The 21,652-nt window shown below is 35.8% G+C and overlaps 1 protein-coding gene across 1 annotated transcript in view; it reads right to left on the bottom strand.

Annotated features, from left to right (window-relative positions):
* Nucleotides 1-498: 498 nt before the first annotated feature.
* The window catches only part of POLH (DNA polymerase eta), a 650,423-nt gene continuing 629,269 nt past the window's right edge, over nt 499-21,652 (bottom strand). Inside the window, exon 10 of the mRNA XM_044060378.1 lies at nt 499-2,253. Coding sequence (XP_043916313.1) covers nt 1,314-2,253 — 940 coding nt within the window. The 3' untranslated portion in view covers nt 499-1,313. The remainder of the gene's footprint in view (nt 2,254-21,652) is intronic.

The raw sequence follows: 21,652 nt of genomic DNA, 5'->3' as shown, positions 1-21,652 counted from the left end.
AGCCCCAACCTCGTCTGAATTAGCCTTGCCCACTCAATTGTTTTCTGCAGTCCCCCCCCCCCCCGCTTTGAAGTCACCAGCCACTACTCATTATTACAATACTTAATAAAAATAATAAAATAAATTGAAAAAAAAATGTACAGACACCAGGGGCAGGATATCACCAACATCTTGTACTGTAAGGGGGGGGGGGTCTGCAATCATATGCTTCATGAGTGGCAAAGCTGTTTTTAAGATAATATGAACAAACTTCCTTACAGTAGAACATATTCATTCATTCATCCATTTTCTGACACCCTTTTATCCTATAGAGGGTCATTGAGATCTGGAGCATATCCTATCACTCAAAAGACATAAGGCAAACAATTAAACCTAGATGCAGCTGCTCTACAGAGTATCATAAAAAAAGCATGCATGCACGCACAAGTACACATATATTCTTACACATACACACACACACTTAGAATATCACCAATTCATCTAATTGTGTGTCTTTAGGGTGTGGAAGGAAATGGGAGGAAAGTGGAGCACCTAGTAAAAATCCATACAAGCACAAAGAGGATATGCAAACTCCACAGAGAAGACCCTCCATCTGGGGTCAGCTGGTCCTCTGAGACACTTGAGCCTGGCTTAGCAATAGCACAGAGAGACACACTGCTACTATACCACTGGACCACACTGCACAAGATTTATAATGGGCGCTGGGGTAAAAACAAAGATAGGGCCTTAAAAGTTCAAGAAAAATGTATGGAATCACAGACGATTGGATATTCAAAGGCATCTATTACTAAATCAGACTGCTTTCATATATTTTACCTGGAACTATCGTGATGGGCAATGGAGCATGCTCTTAAGATCAGAGTGATAAATTCATTAGCTATCCTGAAAAAACTTCTCTTCTCAAAGTAATGAATAACACACAAAAGGAAATGCTAACAGAGACTTGATACAGAAAACAGTGCACACATATGTGACAAGTTAGAAAAATGAACATTTCCAAAAATGAACTAGACAGGAAACAATACTGAAGTAAAATTACTATGATCATAATATTAAACATATTTATCCATTTTTTTTTTTTTTTTACAAAAAGGGGAAGGGTAGTCATAAAATATAATGCAGAGAATTTCTTCTGACTAAAAGTGCTGTAATGTAAATGATAGTGTGAGCTACAAATTTGATTTCTTCTGGCACTTTGTGATTTTACATGATTTAGCACACTCAGTGTGAACGCAATCCATCATCTTGGGGAACAAAGAAGAGAAATCAATAATTGAATGTTTTGCATATTATTCCAGAAATTAAACATAGCATTAGTGAGGAGTCCTTTTAAAGAACATATCCAGAGTTTGGTTGGTTCCTTGCTTGGGACGTTTGGCAGATGGTGTTGACAAGTTCTTTGGTTTATTCTTTCCCCTAAGAACTGGTGAGGCAGTGTTAAGGACAGTAGCACAGGATCCAAGAGAGTCTGAAACAGTACTAGGTGAAGAAAATGAGTTCTGAAGTTCTACAGCAAAATGAAAATCCATGTGTTCAGGCATCTCCCACACAACTATATTTTTATGGCACTTTTCACATATCATTAGATCTGAGGCAGTGAAATTAAGTGGTGTCTCACTGCTAGAAGCCTCTTCTTGATCTAATATATGCAGCACATCTTTCTCCTGATCAAACACACGTACTTCTTTGTCTACAGTGTCTGCAAATGTTTCATTTCCAGAATAAGATACAGGTTCTGGTAAATCCATACAGTTTCTCCTTTCTAAAGTATCCAAAGAGCTTTCAAATGTATGTTTGACTTTTCCATCAGAAACTAAGGCCGATAAAACATCATTTGCACGATGTTCCCCAATTTTACTTCTGAAAAAGTTTTGATCTCCACTCTTGCTATTTAATGAATTATTTTGAGAAGTGCATGTCCAAGCTGCAAGATCCTCTTCTACATCTTTAAGGAATCCAGAGTCACCCAAAGGAACTGATAATGCTAAAGTGTCACATGCTTCCTTCTTTTTTTCTGCAGCTCTTTGAAAAAAGCACTGAATAGACCCGTGTGCCACCTTGCTAGTTCCCATTAACTTTTTTGGACTACTTAAAGACTGTGAGTTTGAAGCAGACTGAGTGGATCCTGGCATTGTTGTTGACTTCTGAGCAGATACAGCACTGCTGCTCAGAAAACTGGTGATGCCTGACGACAAAGATGGTGACTCTGTGAACTTGCTTACAGACAGACCAAGGAGGGTGATTGGTGGAGACCTTAATGAAGCGGAAAGAATACAAAAAGTAAAAGATAAAGTTATGATTACATGATCTGGGTTCACCTCATATGAAAATTACGTACTACATTAACAGCTACTACATTTTGATGTTAGAATGACATGTTTTAACATTTTGGCATGGCTTTACAAAAGGATACAGATACACTGGATGTCTCTCCTGGCCCTTAGGCTTAGTTTACTAATTACAGGCCTTAAAAATAGGTGTTGCAAAAAACAAGTCAATGTTATTTACAAATAACTTATCACACTAGAATACCACAAGTGCCCATCACTAATATTTTCTTCTTTACCAACAAACTCATTATTTTGTCAAAAATAATAAAAATAGCCCCAAGTACTTGCTACATGTAAGCTTCAGTTCATGTTGGTCATTCTGATGATGGAAACTGCAAGGATGCAATGTGCTGTGTAACAAAGTGTATTCTTTCATTCTACTAGGCAGCCAGTCATGCTTTCAGTGGCTAGTGCAGATTAAAAAAAATAATAATAAAACATTATATACTGACCCAGTCTAGTTGTACAGCCAAGTATGGCATTTACTGAAAGAACATTAGAAGCATCCGAGTAAGGGGAATTTAATTTTAACAAATAACACAGTACTGAGGTATGAAATACAGTGTTTATGGTTGTGAAAAGGACTACGCTCTCTTCACATAAAGTTTTGAAAATGTGAATAACAACATAAGGGGACTGCAGGAGACCTATAAAATAAAATCCTTACACACGGTTAGTATTTAGTATCATTCAGAAGCAATTGGTGACAGAGCTATAGATATTCCAGTCTACAATAACATACAAAGTAAAATGCTAGAAAGTCTAAATCTCAAAATGCACTCACTCAAGGCACTCCTTAAAATGGAGAACATCAATATTTGTGCAGTGACTGAGACCTGGTTCAAGGCTCTAGAGAGCACACCTGCATTACCAGGCTGTAACTCATACCACAATTTTTGTCCATCTAACCTGGACCAGAGCACCAAAGGTGGAGGTGTGTCCATATTCATTAAGGATATCCATACATCCAGGCTAGTTGCGCAGCATAATGCATCCAAGGTTATCCAAGTGCAACTAACTCTGGGCAAAACTGCAATCCAAATTGTAGCTTGCTACAGATCCCCCACCATGCCCCAGGATTCCCACTCCTCTTTTCTTGATGTACTGGAAAATATTAGGGTTCAACCAAACACCCTAATAATGGGTGATTTCAACTACCCCACAATTAACAGGGAAAACTACTCATGTACCAACTCTTTCGCTCAATGCTTTCTGGAATTCATAAATTTCAATGCCCTGGATCAACTTATCAACACCTCCAACAGGGGCAACAATATCCTAGACCTAGTCATTACCAACATGAGTGACCGGTGTTCCACACCTGAAATCAACTCCTCGTTGGTCAGATTTGACCATAAGCTAATCACCCTAGATATCCACATCCCGCCCCCACCCACCATTAAGGAAACCAATGTAAAAAAATTTCTCCAAAGCCAACTTCATGCTTCTTAAGACAGAAGTGACGAACCTCATGATACCCATGCAGATCGACAATACAGTTACGACTGCTGAATCCTACACAAATGCACTCTATAAGCACTTACACAAGTACATGGATCGTACTATCCCAAATAGAACCAAGATGCTATCCTCCAAAAAAAGGAAGCCAATCTGGTGGTCCCTTGCCATAAACAAACTCTACAAGAGAAGGAAGAAACTATTGCAAAAGAGAGTAAAATCCCATGAGTGGAGGAGCTCCCTAGTCAGTCTCAGTAAGAAGCTAAGATCCCTTATAAAATCCTCCAAAGCTAGCTACGAAAACAAAATCACCACTGATTCTAAGGGCAACCACAAAGCATTCTACAGCTACATCAAGAATCTCAATGGCAACATCCAGACCTGCTCTGAGTTACAGCACAACAGCATGAAAATTACAGAACCAACTGATATTGCCAACATCCTGGCAGATAGGTTCAGTGCGATCCTCAGTAACAAAAAAAAAAATCAGAAATACTTTACAAAACATATCAGCTTTTATACACTTAAACGTAGGTGTGGAAAATATATGTATTGTTTAAAAAATACAATACATATATTTCCACACCTACTTCTAGGTGTATAAAATCTGATACGTTTAACATTGTAAGAAAGAGATACGTTTTCAAGAGCATGTGTTTCAAAGTACAAAAGCAGAATTCTCAGTTGGAAAGATGTTTCAACTGTAATCAGCAAATTGTTTTCATTATAAGGAAAACTAACTGAAAACAAAATCACTGGATCCAGATATTGAGGTAATCCTTACTGCAAGCAGATTAAAAGTCTAAAAACATTTCATTCTACCATATTCCTGAATGATGTTGGGAAATAATCCATTAAGATATTCAACTCTATTCTTCTCATTGAGGAGAAAGACAAAATAGTACTTAGAAAAATCAACTGCGAGCCCATAAAAAATGGCCTTTATTATAGATTTCTTCTTTACAAAAACACAAGAGTCTACAGAAACTACAAATACATGTGTTACCAAGGTGAAGAATAAAGCCAAATACTGAGTTTTGGGAGTTGCACAATTCTTTTACAAGACAAAGCTTAATTTATGGTATAATAAATTAAGAAATGTGAGACAAGCTTTTAAAAGAAATTGACTAATATAATCAAAAGATGTGGACAATGCAAAGTAAGTAAAATTAAAAGAAAACACACACAAAGAAAAATAAACAGAGAAATAAAGGCAGATATGTAAAAGTAAATGAATAAAACAAACGTTGAACACAGCCAGTATCTCTAATCACACTGTTAATGCAACGTTAACCCACAGAGGGAACGCTGTACCAAAAACCTGTAAAATCAGTCTGTTTTATTGTAGTTCGAACAAGAATCCACTTGTAACAAGATGTGGTTTATCACTTTCACCCACCGTATGTGGGCTTCTTCAGAACAAAGATACAATCAATCACCTACATTTAAATAACTTTTTAGGCGCCAAAAATTTCAGTAGTGGTCCGCCCTTAAAGTGGTATCACTAAATAAACCGCTTTAATACACATATTAATGTTAGTATAGTCATTAAAAGTTAATAAAAGTTGTCATATCAATTAATCAAGTTTATAAATAATGCACATATATATACTTCACTAATTCCTTATATTTAAAAACTATAAAATGTAAATATAAATGTAAAAATAAATATAGGCATATTTCAAAGTGTTTACATTTACGTACTTATTAAAATACACTTGAAATACACTTGAACACATTTAATCTCTGTATCCAAAACATATCATGTATCCACAATTCATATAACAATTCTTTATAAATTGTACCAACTTCTGTCTCAAATAAGAGTTGATACTAACTTCCTCGCTTACAATATATACTGACTTTTTAATATATACTGACTTTTTAATACTATAATTGCTCCATACTTCTCATCTACATCCCTTAGACTTCTCACTATTGTCTTATATTTAATATGTAATATAGGTTTAACACTTTGAAATATGCTTATATTTATTTTTATATTTATATTTACATTTTATAGTTTTTAAATATAAGGAATTAGTGAAGTATATATATGTACGTTATTTATAAACTTGATTAATTGATATGACAACTTTTATTAACTTTTAATGACTATACTAACATTAATATGTGTATTAAAGTGGTTTATTTAGTGAGATCACTTTAAGGGCGGACCACTACTGAAATTTTTGGCGCCTAAAAAGTTATTTAAATGTAGGCACTTGATTGTATCTTTGTTCTGAAGAAGCCCACATACGGTGGGTGAAAGCACTAAACCACATCTTGTTACAAGTGGATTCTTGTTAGAACAACAATAAAACAGACTGATTTTACAGGTTTTTGGTACAGAATTCCTTCTGTGGCGTTAACGTTGCATTAACGGTGTTATGTAAAAGTAATGAGTATAATTTATGACAGCCATCTAAGGAAGCAAAATGGAGAATAAACACTCATGCAACTTTAATGTTTCTTGCAGTACGTTTGGTGCTATAAGCATGCCAGGAAGAGATGACTTCTATTTAATCAGTTTTGTTGAATTTGTGCAAGGAAAGGACACTGCTTTAAAATGTAAGCATGAAAAAATTCCATTTGAAAGAATGTTTATGTTACTGAACAGAATTATGAAAATAAACTCTGAAATCGTAAAACCATATAAAATGTATCACAAACAGTAAGATAATGAGTACAAGCTAGACAGTCAGAAAGAAATACTGAGACAATGAACAAAATGTGGACTTCAAACTAGATATAGGTGCACAGTGCAATATTTTGTCAGAAAATACTTTTAAAATTTTAGGAGTGCAAAATAGTCCAAACAGCTGCATAAAATGTTATCCTATTCTTTATTTTTTAAGCAAGAAACATCTTTATTAAACCATCACTTACGCCACAGGCAATCATACATTTATATAAATGAAAACAATCCACATTGACATAATCCTAGTTGCAAGCATTTTACATCACAAACCATACTGACACACTCCCAAGTTGCAAACATTATACATCAATTATACCCAATCATTTTCAGTCAAATGATTACATAGCTCATTTAAGTCCTGCCTTCTTTTAAACTGCACTCCTCCGTTGTATGTATTGTTCCCACAATTCCTATTTTTATAGTTTGCTCCCACCCTTTTCTAAAGATCTCAGTTCTAGTTGTCTTATCTCTGTTACTATAGTCACTACTTCTAGTACAGTTGGTTTAGATATTGATTTACTTTTTCAAGTAATTGCTTTTTTGGCAGCCACCATTATTAGACACAGCAATGCCATATCATGTCTAGGCAATTCCGATTCTGTATCATAGCTCGGAAAAATCATCTCCCTCGTCACACCACTCTGCCCACCCAGCATCTCCAACAGTGCATCCCAGAGGTAATCCTTAAAGTCCACCAACTCATCGCATTGCCATAAAATATGATCACAATAACCTCTTTCTTCCCCATCACACCTCCAATATTTGCTGTCTACCTACAGAAAAATTCTCTGGAGTCTACTCAGGGGATAAAAATATCTATACAAACATTTCCAAGCAAAAATCCTAAATCTTCTACATTTTGCTGCATATCTGGGAGACATACAAATATCCTCCCACTGTTTCTTTGGGAATTGCTTATCCAATCTCTCTTCCCAATCCTGTCTAACTTCTTCCAATTGATTCTTATAGTTATCATGCAATATTTTATATGCTCTACTAATTATTCATTTTTAATGGCAGTTTCTGTTCCAGACTCTACTAAAAACTCTGCCAGTGCTGGCTTTCATTTTGGACCCCACCTATTTCTTTCTTTTTGCCTATACTCTGCTATCAATCCTTGATAGGGAAGACAATCTCAAACCTGCAGTCCAAATAAATTCTTAGCCTCTTCCCATTTTGTCATCACTCTCTCTCTAGTTATTTGCCCCCAACACCTTGGTTCCTTTGCCAGTTTTCTCCAACAAATCCTAGTCCCTTCTTGCATAGTGTCTATATTCCTAATTGCACTCATCCCTATTGGCATAATCTCCTTTCTCCATTCCTGTGTTGGCTTAGTTCCTAGTATACTTTCCATTACTTTATACAAATTATATTCTGTACGATTACTCTTATTCTCCTTAAAGGCCTGCATTCAAAAGCCCAGACTCTCCTTGTTTCTGGAAGTTCCCCCCATTTCACTATCATCTCTTTTAACTGTGAATTATAGTTTTCTGCTTGTGTTATGTACAGGATCCTTAATTGTGAAGCTCTGAAATACCCCTTCAAATCGAGCAATCCCAATCTGCTCTGTTCTACTGGAAGAATCAGCTTATCCCACTTGACTCTTGCCATCTTCCCTTCCCAGATAAAGTCCTTCAGTTCTTTATTAATTGCTATCGACAACTTTTCCTCTGGTTGATAAAAATATTCCTGACCTTTGTATAAGACTGATGGGACTAAAAACATTTTAACTGCTTGTATCTTTCTAGCCATATCCATATAACAAAGCTTCCATTTTCTCAGGTTTTTTTTGCATTATCTTTTGTTTAGTCTCTTCTCACATATCCTTAACTGCCACACCAGAATAATTTTAATCCATATTCCTAAATACTTCATTTTATCATATCCCTATCTTCTTCTTTCGGCTTTTCCCGGTTAGGGGTCGCCACAGCGGATCACCTACCCACTCATGATTGGCAGTGGAGTTTTACGGTGTCGAGTTGCCAGCCCGGCGCCCAACCTTTCACAGAAGGCACACACACACACACACACACACACACACACACACACACACACACACACACACACACACCTAGGGCCAATTTAGAGTGTCCAATCCACCTACAGCATGTCTTTGGGATGTGGGAGGAAACCGGAGCACCCGGAGGAAACCCACGCGACCACAGGGAGGACATGCAGACTCCGCACAGAAGGCACCCCAGCCAAGGATCGAACTGGAGAACCTCTTGCTGTGAGGCAGCAATGCTAACCGCTGCACCACTGCAGCCGCCCATTTTATCATGTCCCTACAAATATGAATATTGCTGAAACAATTCATATGTGGGTACGTAAGTTACCTTTATTGCCTTTGTTTTAGTTTCATTAACTTTGTATCTAGAAAAAATTTGAAAGTGTCTCAAAATGTTCCACAACACTGTAATGTCCATTCCTGGTTTAGTCAGGTATGAAATAATATCATCTGCAAAAAGAGCCAGCTTTTCTTGACTACCATACCAATTATATCATTGAATTTCCAAGTCCCTTATTTTCCTTGCCAATGGTTCTAAATATAATGCAAATAACAAAGGGGAAACAGGACACCCCTGCCTGATTCCTCTGCTCAAGCATAAATTATCAGAGAGGACCCCACCCACTTCAATTTTCACCTCCAATCCTTCATATATCCTCCTAATCAACCTTATATTTTTCTCAGGACATGCAAATGCTTCCATTGCCCTGCTCATAAAGTCTGAGCTTACTCTGTCAAATGCTTTTTCTGCATGAAGACCAACCAACATTAGTGGCATATTCTGCCTCCCTCTGGATCATCAATGTTCTGTTAATGTTGCCAAATGTAAGCCTCCCCTCCACAAAACCACATCGATCCATATCTATCAGTTTTGGTATTGCTTTAGCCATTATTTTAGCCATTATAGACATGAACACTTTATAATCATGGTTTACTACTGAAATGGGCCTGTAAGAAGCTAGACCTGATGGATATTTACCATCTTTAGGTATTACAGCTATCATCTTCTTCCAGGATGGTGGTACTTCTCCTCCTATTAAAATACTGTCAAACAAAACCTTCCATATCCTTATCAGTTTTTCCAACCTACCATCCAAACTTCCACAGGAATACCATCTATTCCTAGGGACTTTCCTGTAGATTGGTTATACATCCAATTTTTCTCTCATCTCCTCCTCCTATCCTAACCGTTAGTAACTGAGCCTTGTCCTCCTCTAGCCTTGGCATATTTAATTCTTCCATAAGCATTTCCATTTGTATATTTTTTAATTTCCACATTTCTCTGCTTTATACAGACTTTCATAGAATTTCTGAAATATTTCTAGTACCTCTACAGGATATCTCATTACCTTCTTTGTTACAGTCTCCCTAAGCTTGGTGACAGCCCTTTCTACTTTCTGTTGCCAGAGTCATTCTGCTAAAACTTTTTGTGCTCTAGTTTTATCAAAAAAAAAATAGTTGCTTAACATTTTCTGCACAGCATTCTGCATTTGATCCTCTTCTTGTTCTGTGAGATTCTCCCTATTCTGCAGCATCTGTCAGTCCCTCTAAATTCTTACCTCTTAACCAAAGATCCCTTTCTTTTATCTCCACCCTACTTTTAAACTCTACCTTAGTTTTATCCCACTCCCTAGCTGTACTTTCAGAAGTAATTTCTATCCTCTCAAATAGCTCCTGAATAATCTCCACTACCCATTTCTTAAATTATTCTCTTTTTAACAGATAGGTGGGAAAGCACCAGTGTCTCATTTTTATTTCATTACTCTGTTTTTCTTTTAGTTGTCATTGATGCATGATCTGAAATAGTTATTGGGTTTATATCAAGAACCTCAATTAAATGTACATATTCCTGTGAAATGTAATTTCTGTCCAGCCTTGCCCAGTTTTTATATCTTGGGGAATAATAAGTAAATTCACTCCAAACTCCTATTACAGAATTCACATCTTCCATGCCAAATATTTTTATAACTTTCTTCAAAAATCTACCCTCCTTTGCTATACTTTACCTTCTGGGTCCCCCAGTCAGAGAGGTAATGCAGATATATTTAAGGCAGTGGGTAAGAATCCATCATTTGTTTTTAAAAGAAATACATGTTTAAATTAAAAACGTTATTGCAGCATGATAACACTATGATCAGACTAGATGTTTCTGACAAACCTTGTGGCACTTGTAAATGTGGATTTTGTAGTGCTTATAGATCTATTTATGAGGGGTCTTTCCTTATTTTGCCACACATAGATATGACCATTACTAGCATGGGAAGATTTACCTGTAAAAATACTGTTGGAGTGGTGTATGTCAGTGTATGTAATGGCTGTGATGCATTTTATGTTGGAACGACTACTTGTGCCTTTAATAACAAAAATAAATAACATACATGCAAACACAGAGATACTGACAATACTCTCAGCAAACTCAATACAGTATGTAGGCATTACAAAACGTTATTGTTTTATGCATTGGAACAGGTGCCTGCAGATAAAAGGGGATGGGACTATAAAAACAGCAAGAAAAGAGGGAGACTTTGTGGCAAATTAGACTCAAAGCCACTGAATATCCTGGTCTCAATGAAACCATTAATATCAAGTGTTTTTTGAAAGATAGGAGATGCCTAGTTAAAACATTTACCAGTTAAGAATATTATAACAATCAAACAGCCAACACAAACCACCAAACAGATTAACTTCACTGCAACTTGAAATAAAAAGTCAAAAATTAAAAGTCCACATGCAAGTGAAGTGAATGGCTGTAAAATATATCACTCTCAGTCTTCAAAGAATTGGTTCCTTGTTCCAAACCACGATAAGAACACCAACACGCACAATTCCAGTAAAAAAGGATTTATTGTATGCTAGCACTGTTAGTAAGCGCTTTGACCTCCACGGCTTTATCAAACTACAAAGTGCATAGTCAGTAAAAACATTTAAATACAATAAGATCAAACCCAATAGGTTCAAAATAAAACAATTAAAAATGACATCATTAAATGAGGACACACCTTTCCTGAGTTAACCCTTGTGGTAAGCATATATTATGGTCTAAATATCCTCTTCCTCTTAAGGGCAGGTTGCACTTGCACCTTGTCATTAATGCCAGGGATTTTATCTGCCCTGAGCCTAATAATCCATTTAAGTTCACATTCTAAAAGGCAAGTATCTACATCCCCTCCCCTAATATTGGTCTTTAATTGTTGCAGTACACTAAATACAAACTCATGCTCAGCTCCCATTATTCTAATGTGTTTCGCTAAAGCATTACTGTCAGATCCAGTTCTGACTGCATATACATGTTCACGATACGTTCCCTGAGCTGGCTAGTGGTCTTCGCAAGGTAGAACGGTGTGCAGGAAACGGAACGGGCCAAATAGACTACATATGTACTAATACAACTTGTGTCTGTGGTGAACACATACTCTACTTTTGTTAATGGGTGTTGAAAATCTTTCCTGTCATCTATAAAATGACACTGATTACAATTATTACAAGGGACCGTGTTACGTTGCTCCCTCACCATCATATTCCTGGTTAGTGGTCTATTACACAGCTTACTTTTCAAGTTCTGTTTATTCTTATACGTAAACCGTGGACCTTCTCCCACCAACTTACTCAGACTTTCATCTAAATTCAACACCTGCCAATGCTGTCTAACGATGTCTGTGACCTTATTTACATCCCTGGTATAAAATAATGGAAACCTTAAGACATCCTGTGCTGACGTATGGCATAACCTAATATCCTCATATCTTGCTGAGAAGTAAGGTTTCGCTAAACCTTCTCTTATTGCATCCACTTCCATCATATGTTTCATTATGTCCATTAGAATAATGGGAGCTGAGCATGAGTTTGTATTTAGTGTACTGCAACAATTAAAGACCAATATTAGGGGAGGGGATGTAGATACTTGCCTTTTAGAATGTGAACTTAAATGGATTATTAGGCTCAGGGCAGATAAAATCCCTGGCATTAATGACAAGGTGCAAGTGCAACCTGCCCTTAAGAGGAAGAGGATATTTAGACCATAATATATGCTTACCACAAGGGTTAACTCAGGAAAGGTGTGTCCTCATTTAATGATGTCATTTTTAATTGTTTTATTTTGAACCTATTGGGTTTGATCTTATTGTATTTAAATGTTTTTACTGACTATGCACTTTGTAGTTTGATAAAGCCGTGGAGGTGAAAGCGCTTACTAACAGTGCTAGCATACAATAAATCCTTTTTTACTGGAATTGTGTGTTGGTGTTCTCATCATGGTTTGGAACAAGGAACCAATTCTTTGAAGACTGAGAGTGATATATTTTACAGCCATTCACTTCACTTGCATGTGGACTTTTATTTTAGTTAAGAATATTAATTAAAATGTTCGTTTCTTTCTTCCTTTTTCTTTTATCACCTTAATAGTTTTTTAAAGCTGAATAAGCTTTTTAACAAGATTTTCTAAACAGTTTTTACTAACATGCTTAAAGTTTCATGTATCTTTAACATTTGTTTTTTTAATTAATTTATTATTAAATTGCTTGTGTGGTTTGACTGGAGTTTTTGTATTTAAATAGCAACTTTTTTGAACTAACTGTTTTTTTGAAGAAGTCGTTTTGGATGAAAAGTGGAGTACACTTAAAAGATTTTCCTGCACTCTGTTCAGCCTCCTAGTGTGGTTTTACTTCTTAGTTGGAATTTTTGGCCATAGTTCACTTGTCTTCTTTCCTTTTCGATTTTTGTTATAATTAGAGTTAACGATGGGTTCTGGAGATGGCAACGAACTGCTGGATCTTACAACACTTACGGTTCCTGACACTCACAAGCTCAATATTTTCAGCTTACAGACTGTTTTAAATAATCCACAAAAGTCCTTCAATATGTTGCTGGGACAGGTGGAGTGTTTAAAAGATACTAAGTCATAAAAATGGAAATTTCTCCTGAACCTAAACGAAGTGAGAGACAGAAACCAGTGATAATGAACTTACTGTCCAAACGTTTACTACAAGAAGTGAAGGAAACTTGTTTAAAGATATTTCCTCTGTGTTTCCACTAATTACAATCCGTTCAATGACACTACTTTTAAAGCAACTGCTGTTATCTAGAAGCAGGAGTTTAAGAACAAATTAATTGAAGTGGAAAAGTTGCTCAGAAAATAGATCCCTAAGCCTGGAAAATATGTACTTTGAGGAATGTACTCTATTCAATATTGTTCCAAAAGGGCAGATATTTTATAAGTTTCCTAATGGTGTCACTGAGAATCATCCTTTATATTCTGAGTTGGTGGACTTTTTCAACAAAGCAGGGATCAATTTTCTAAAAATCTTAATTAATCATAATAAAAAGTCCATGGGTAGCCTAAAACATAGTATAACAGCTATCGATGAACAGATTGCCAAGCTGTTATGTTCTGCTATTGAGATGAAAAGTGATTATAAGAACAACTTTGCTTCGCTTGAGAGATTTGAGAGAACTGTTATTGCATGTAAACATAAAAACTTATTAAATGAGACAGGGAAGCTTATGAACTTGGTAAAGTTTTTCCCTTACCTGATTCTTCTGTCACACAATAAAGAAACTTTAATGCTAAGAATACGGCAGCAGTCCGCATTGGTGAAGGAGTGCATTTCCCTTTAAGAGAAGGAGCAGTGGTAAGTCAACAGTAGCAAGCTAAATCGAAAATTGAAATAAATAACCACCCAGTCAGGGCAGTGAACCTTTTAGAAGAACCCGAGTTCGCTGATACATTTGAAGAGCTACCTTTCTATCCGTTGAATGATAGAGAAGGAAATAATATCATTCCAGTTTCAAGAAACTTTCCTTCAGCGTCTGAAGCATCCCAGTCAAATCAGAATCGGGGAAAACTCAAGAAGCTACCCCAGAAGGTCTAGTTTTGGGACTTGATGCAAGTTCGAGCTGCAAAATATTTAATTTAACAGACATTCAATTCACTCCAGTTCAGTTAAAGATTCTGCTGTTAGGTTTGAATTTTACGCCCTCTCAAAGAGTTAATGTGACCAATACTTAGAAAGTTGAATTTACATGTTTTTGTTAGATAATACTGGTATCAGCGTCTGTTATTTAAAGCCTTTTACTTTTAATCCAGGATTGCACAACACCCTAAAAGTTTTTGAAAAAAGTTGTAAGAGTGATATAAGAAAGTTAATAGGGATCAAGACTGATAAACAATGCTTTTAAAATTTAAATGTGGATGAAAGGGCAGCTTTACACTAAATTAAAAACATGAAGCATTTGAGAACTATGAAGGCTGATAAAGGGAGGATTACTTATTATGTACCAACAGGATTACATCAAAGCTACTGAGGAGAAGTTAATGAAGTGTATAAAGAGGTTAATGTAGAATATACACATTGAGTAGATAATTTTATTAAAGCTTATTTATATGAGTTATTAATGAATGGGCAATTAGATTACAAAATGTAGGATTTTATGTCTACAGATTACCCTAAGAAAAGAATCCTATTCGGAATTCCTAGGATACATAAAAACGACAAAAATCCTCCCTTCAGACCTATTGTGTCTGCCCCTAATTATGTAACTGAAGGAATTTCTTTATATACATACACCATGCTGAATCCATTAGTACAAAGTTTACCCTTGTGTTTCTGAGATTTGTGGGATATTTTAGATCATATAAGGAAATTTAATGAAAGTTATGAGTATGAAGTACAAGAAGAGATGATTATGCTAACAGGTGATGTAACTTCTCTCTTTACAAGTATACCCTGGGATAAGGGCATTGAGTACATAAAAATGTATTTAACTAATAAGACTTCTTATTGTAATTCAGAAATTAACTTATTTTGTTTTTTAATAGAGGTTCTATTAAAACATAATTATTTTTTATTCAATGACAGATACTATCAGCAGATCAAGGGTGTTGCGATTGGTTCATCCGGTGCCCCAGCTTTTCCTAAGTTAGTTTTACGTTGGTGGGAGAATGAATTACTACCCAGCAACTGTTTTTTCAACTGTACTGTGTTTTTTTAAGAGAGTTGTAGTTGATTTGTCTTTCATCTTTAAAGGTACTGTAAATGACTGTGAATTGTTTGTGGATGAATTAAATGCCAGTACAGATTTTTTAAGATTTTCCATGGCTGGTTTGACTGTTCATTTCTTAGATATTACGTTAACATGGGTTTTAGAAAACTAGTCTTTTGAAAGTAGTATTTATAGAGAGAACACTCTTTCTAATTATTATTTACATTTTAATAGCAACCACCACTATTTTATAAAGAAAAATATATCAAGGGGACAATTTATTCTGGTATCTAGATTAACAAATAATTTAGATTTTAGAGAAGTGTCCTTCATTATTTCTTTGATTTTAGAAAGTGACTACAAGGAATCATTTTTATTCTCTAGTGCTTTAGAAATTATTAATAAAAGAATGAATTCTTTTGCCCATTTATTACTCCACAGTTTAAACAGTGGTAAGACTGAGAAAAAAGTTTCTAATAATACATTAGTTTACAATTTAGAAATATTAGGAGATAGTTTCACCATTAGAAATATTATACGAGATAATTGGCAGACTTCAAGAGGCAATGCAGACATATTTAAGGCAGTGGGTGAGAAACCATCATTGTTTTTAAAAGAAATACTTGTTTAAAAACATTATTGCAGAATGAGAATACTATAACAAGGCTAGATGTTTATGACAAACCTTGTGGCACTTATAAATGTGGATTTTGTAGTGCTTGTCAGTGACAAGTGGTGACTTCAAATCAACAGGGGGCTGCAGGAGACAGCTGAATGGGTGCGGCCAACTAGAAAGGGGCAGGGCTTTCCTCAAAACCACAAAAACTGGGACTTTAATTAAATACACTGTCCTGGGTGCCACACAGTCATTATGAGAGTCCAATCAAGACAAAATGAAGTGGAGAAGAAAAACAAATATTTCAATGCACTGGCTACATGACAGCTTACTTAATATCTAGACAGAAACTAAAAGGTTGTGAGGCATGAAAAAATAAATTACTTTTTAAATACATTACTGGCATGCCAGTCAAAATAAAGTATATAAAAAAAACAAGCAGCACTCAACTCAAGCCACTACTCCTTGCACTGCAGTTCTAATTATAATTTATATTCAGGTTTATAAAAGTACCAAGTAACATGCTGAAAGTAGCAATCTCTGTGATACCACTTGTAAAAATGTTTTTTATCCAAAAAAGACCTGCTACGGTGCTGCCTGACAACAACTATCTACTTATTTCATGGGGATAACATGATCAAAGTAAAAAATGAACAGCAAACAAGCTCAAGATAAATTGCTTAAAGGATTACTGCACAGGTTATGGACCACACATGATAGATTGGCATTCTGTTTAGTTTATGAGTAAAGCCTGCAAAGATGACTGCAAGTCTCCAACAAATGTAACGAGCTTCTGAAAATTCTGTAATCCTGTCCTTTATTACAAATACTGTCATATGCATTTCAATACCTAAGGCTTATACGTTATCTAGCTATGTAAATATTCTCTGCATGGCAACAACAAAAAGGCTTTCAGTGTTGATAATTCTTTAACAATATGCTTATTAAAGCTTACTTGCATCTTACAATCTCAAGCAAGCTTACCTGATGGTCATTAAAGCACTGCTACTTAAACACAGAGCAACATGCACTGCAACAACATGCATTTTCTGAATAATAATAAACAGTATTAAAATATGACAGACAACCAGAACATTCTGCAAAATCGAGGACAGATGAAAAGTCACTGTAGTACTTGTCTAACTTGGATGGGGGGGGGATACTTTGCACACTTACACTGCATAACTGCTCCTTGCCTTGCTTGGACACATCCAGAGTCACTACAGTGGGGTACAACAGGTATGTTACAATTTGAAATGTCTTCTGCTGACCGTGATGGCCCTGACATATTTGTCACACCTCTCAACCTCAGATCAAGAAACCTGGGAAAAGCCATAAATAGAAGTGGGACAAAGGCCCAAAAATAAGGACAATTTTAAAATATTGCTCTTATAAACTTAGAAAGGCAACAGAATAGTAGGTCTTGCATTAGTATGAATTTTCTGAAGGGTATGAAATCTGGAACTCAAACGTCTGTCATAATTTTCTAACGTCAGTCTTTAATGATTTGCCACTAATTTGCCAGAAAACCACAACTTTATGAAAAACAGGCCAAAAATGTGATGCAAAAATATAAAATAGCCACACAATACAGCTGGGGACCTGTCAAAAAAGGGACACTTTTTTAATATTAGTACTGTTAAGTTGAGCAGCTGACAAAACAAGAGAATCTACAAGCATTTCTAAAATAAAAGTAATCTGTAACTCTGATCATTACAATTATTTATTAATTGTAAACTCTCCACATTTCTTCCAAAATTTCCATTTTGTGGAGGGATTATTAGGAGGAGAGCAACATTCTAAGCCAAAATTGGGGACAGTTGAGAGGTTTGTACATACCTAATTCTATAAAGCGATTTATTTGCGCATACCTCTCAACCTCAACGCAGGAAATCTGGACAAGGCCAAATATTTTGGGGGAACAAACAAAGAGTACAAAAATTGCTCTCGTATAAACTTAGTTGATAGAATAACAGGTCTTGCTTTAGCATGCATTTTTCTGAAGGGTATGAAGTCTGAAACTCAATGTCTGTCATTAAGTGACTTCATTCCTAAATGATTTGCCAGAAAACCAGAAATTTTAGAGATACTGACAATACTTTTTGCAAACTCAGTACAGTATGTAGTCATTACAAAAAGTTTTTGTTTTACATATTGGAACAGGTGTCTGCAGATAAAAGGGGAGGGGACTATAAAAATAGCATTGAAAAGAGAGAGACTTTGTGACAAATTAGACTCAATGCCACTGAATATCTTATTCTCAATGAAACCATTAATATCAAGTGTTTTTGAAAGACAGGAGATGTCTAGTTAAAGCATTTAACAGTTAAAAATATCAAAGTGTTCTTTTCTTTCTTCATCTTCTTGATAGTTTTTTTAAGCAAAATAAGCTTTTTAAGGAAGGTTTTCTAAACAGGTTTTTTTATTAACATGCTTAAAGTTTTATGTATCTTTAACATTTAATTGTTTTTTAATGAATTTATTATTAAATTGATTGTGTGGTTTGACTGGAGCATTTGTATTTAAATCGAAACGTTTTGAATTAACTGTTTTTCTGAAGAAGTCCTTTTTGGATGAAAAGTGGAGTTAATGTTTGAGTATGCTTAAAAGATTTTCCTGGAGTTTGTTCAGCCTTCCAGTGTGGAGAATGTTTTCCATTTTGCCATGTATCATTTGCTGGTATTGGGCTTCCTTGCTTCACTTAGGATGGAAAGCACAAGCTTAGATGCATTCCTTGGTGTCAAAACCCAATCCTCTAGGCTGTTAACCTGAGAGAGGTTAGGTGGGTGTGGAAGCCAAAGACCTTGACTTAGATGAGGGGATCTACTTCCTGTGATAGGGTGCAGAATCACCTCTTGCTGACTGTGAGGAGAAAGGAGAGCCAGTGTTGTCTCAGCCAGAACTGGGACACTAGAATCATGCTGGGTCTGTCTGTACTGATTTTTGTCAGTACCCTGGGGATCAAAGGTAATGGTGGGAATGCATAGAGGAACCAGTTTGTCCATGTGAAGCAGAATGCATCTATTTTCCAAGCTCCTGTCTGTTAGTTTCTTGTTTTAGTGAGAGGCAAACAGGCCTACTGAGGTGATCCACCACTGTATGGTTTGATCCATGAAGATCTCTCTCTTCGGCATCCATTCATTGGGATGTAGAAGGTCTTTGCTTAGGGAGACTGCTACGGTATTGTTCTGTGGCTCATGTTTCCAGTGTTTTTCAACTACTTCAGTATTATAATGTTTGTACAATCCCCAGTAGAGCAGTCTTGCCACATTATTATGTCTTTCAGTATACATTCCTTCTACAAATAGTGTGTCACAACCAACAGCAAGGTGGGAAAGTGTTTCCAATAACCTACACTTGTCTGTTTCTCCCACATATTCAATGGACTTTGTAAACCAATGTGTACATAAGTCCACTATCTTGGGCTGCCAATATTAACCTTTCATCTTTTGGTTTGAATTTGCCTCTCCATTTAACCATTCCTGGGTTCGATCCTGATCAACATGAGGTTGTTCAATGAGTTTTCTGTACTTGCAACTATATTTATGCATTTTCCACACTTCTTTCCTTCTCATCTGATCGTTCACCTTATAGTCTTTCTTTTGTTTTTTTTGGCACATTCAGTTGCTGCCTTATTTTTATCTACTTCTGGTATGATTTCCATTCCCACTTGATGCCAATATACTTCTGATATACTAAGAAGGGAAGTCATCTTAGATTTATTCTCCTCATGTTTTAAAAAATTCACTCTGTTTGGGTCTTGTGAGGCCAGCAAATATGTATGCAGTCCCACGACTGCAGATCTATACATGTAATCAATTTCAAGGAGGCCCACACCTCCTTCAGAACTGCGAATATATAATCTTGGTATGCACTGATTTTTATAAATCATTTGATGAGCATGAAGCATCCTTCTTGTTTTCCTGTCTAATCTATCCTACACCTTTTGGGGCCAGTCAATCACTCCAAAAGTTAGGACAGGAACAGCAAATTGGTTTACAGCTTGAACTTTGTTCCTAGATGTCAGTGCTGTTTTCAGGATTAAAGTCTTTTAAAATATTCCCTATTGAGTTTTATTCACATTTGTTCATGTTTTATTGTTGATCCTTCATCAATTCCCAAATATTTATACACTCCCTCTTGCTCAAGTTCTTTTATATCACATTTTTGTCCCAATTTGACATTTTCTTGATGCTGCAGCTTTCCTGCTTTAAAGGTTGCTTTTGCACATTTATCAAGACCAAATGACATTCTCATATCACCTGAAAAAGTTTTGACTACTTGCAGTTGTGCTTTCAATTCCTCATCTGATGAGCCATACAATTTTAAATCACTGACAAAGAGAAGATGAGAAGTGTTTACACTTTTTTGCTTTCTAGGAACCAAATTACAGCCATGACCTAATCTGTTAAGCAAACAGCTTAATGGGTTAACGGCAAGGTGAAAAAGCAGCAGTGACAGCCAGCCAACCTGGAATACCCCCTTTGGATTTTTATCCCTTGAATAATAATTTGTCCTTTACCATGGCTTAACTGCAAAGTGGTTTGCCACTGTTTCATGGTCGCTGTGATGTAGTTTGTCAGCGGAGGGTGTATCAAACATTTTTAAGCACTTTTTTATCCATGAATGTGGAATACTGTCAAATGCTTTTTTGTAGTCTATCCATCCCATGCTTAGATTCTTCCCCTTTTTACAGTTCACCACTATGACTTTATTTAACAACGGATGAACCTTTGTTCCATACGACTCTCTTTTATTACCCTTGTGTGCGACTGCCATAACTGAGTTTTCTTCTAATATCAGTGTAAAGTTTATATGTCATCGGAAAGTAAGTTATTGGTCTATAATTTTTAGGGTAGCTTGCAGGTTCACTCTTAAGTAGGAGCATTGTTTTTCCTGTTGTTAGTTCTCACTCATGGCTAAATCTTCGTGATAAGATGTTAATACTTTTAGCTAGAAGTTAGGTACTGCATCTGGGCCTGGGGTTTTCCAATTAGAGGCTTTTCCTAACTTTGTTTCAATCTCTCTGGCCGTTACCTTCATCCCATTTCATATCCTGTATATTTAACCTTCTTATTCTTTCTTTTACTTCCTGTATCCATTTAGCATCTTCGTTATGTTCCACAGGATCTTCATAAATACTTCTCCAAAATGTATCTATTTCTTATTTTTTGGTGGTCTTTCAATTCCATTTACCTTGTTTCCCAATTCTCTATAAAAATTTTTTGGGTCATCAATAAACTGTTTATTTTGTACTTTATCTTTTTTATTTATCTGTGTATCTTCTAAGTTTTTCTGTCTGTGCTGATATTTTTAGTTTATTATTTGTGACAGTGCATGATAAATCCTGATCCCTTATAATACTGGGCATTGTTTTTATCACATCTATCTTTCTGAGTATTTTTGTTGATATGTTCCCTCTTCTATACTTTTTTAACAGTGACATTTCTTCTCTTAATTGCTTTATAATTTTCTCCGTTCAATAACTTCCATGATGGCATTCAATTTCTCCCCGTCCTTTCCCTTACTACCCCATAGTCTTATGATAGGACTTTATCTGT

The sequence above is a fragment of the Protopterus annectens genome, chromosome 1.part0, assembly GCF_019279795.1.
Source record: "Protopterus annectens isolate FY-2018-M chromosome 1.part0, PAN1.0, whole genome shotgun sequence".
NCBI classification, from domain to species: Eukaryota; Metazoa; Chordata; order Ceratodontiformes; family Protopteridae; genus Protopterus; species Protopterus annectens.
Note: the sequence above shows the minus strand (reverse complement) of the source record. Positions and strands in the feature narration are given on the sequence as shown.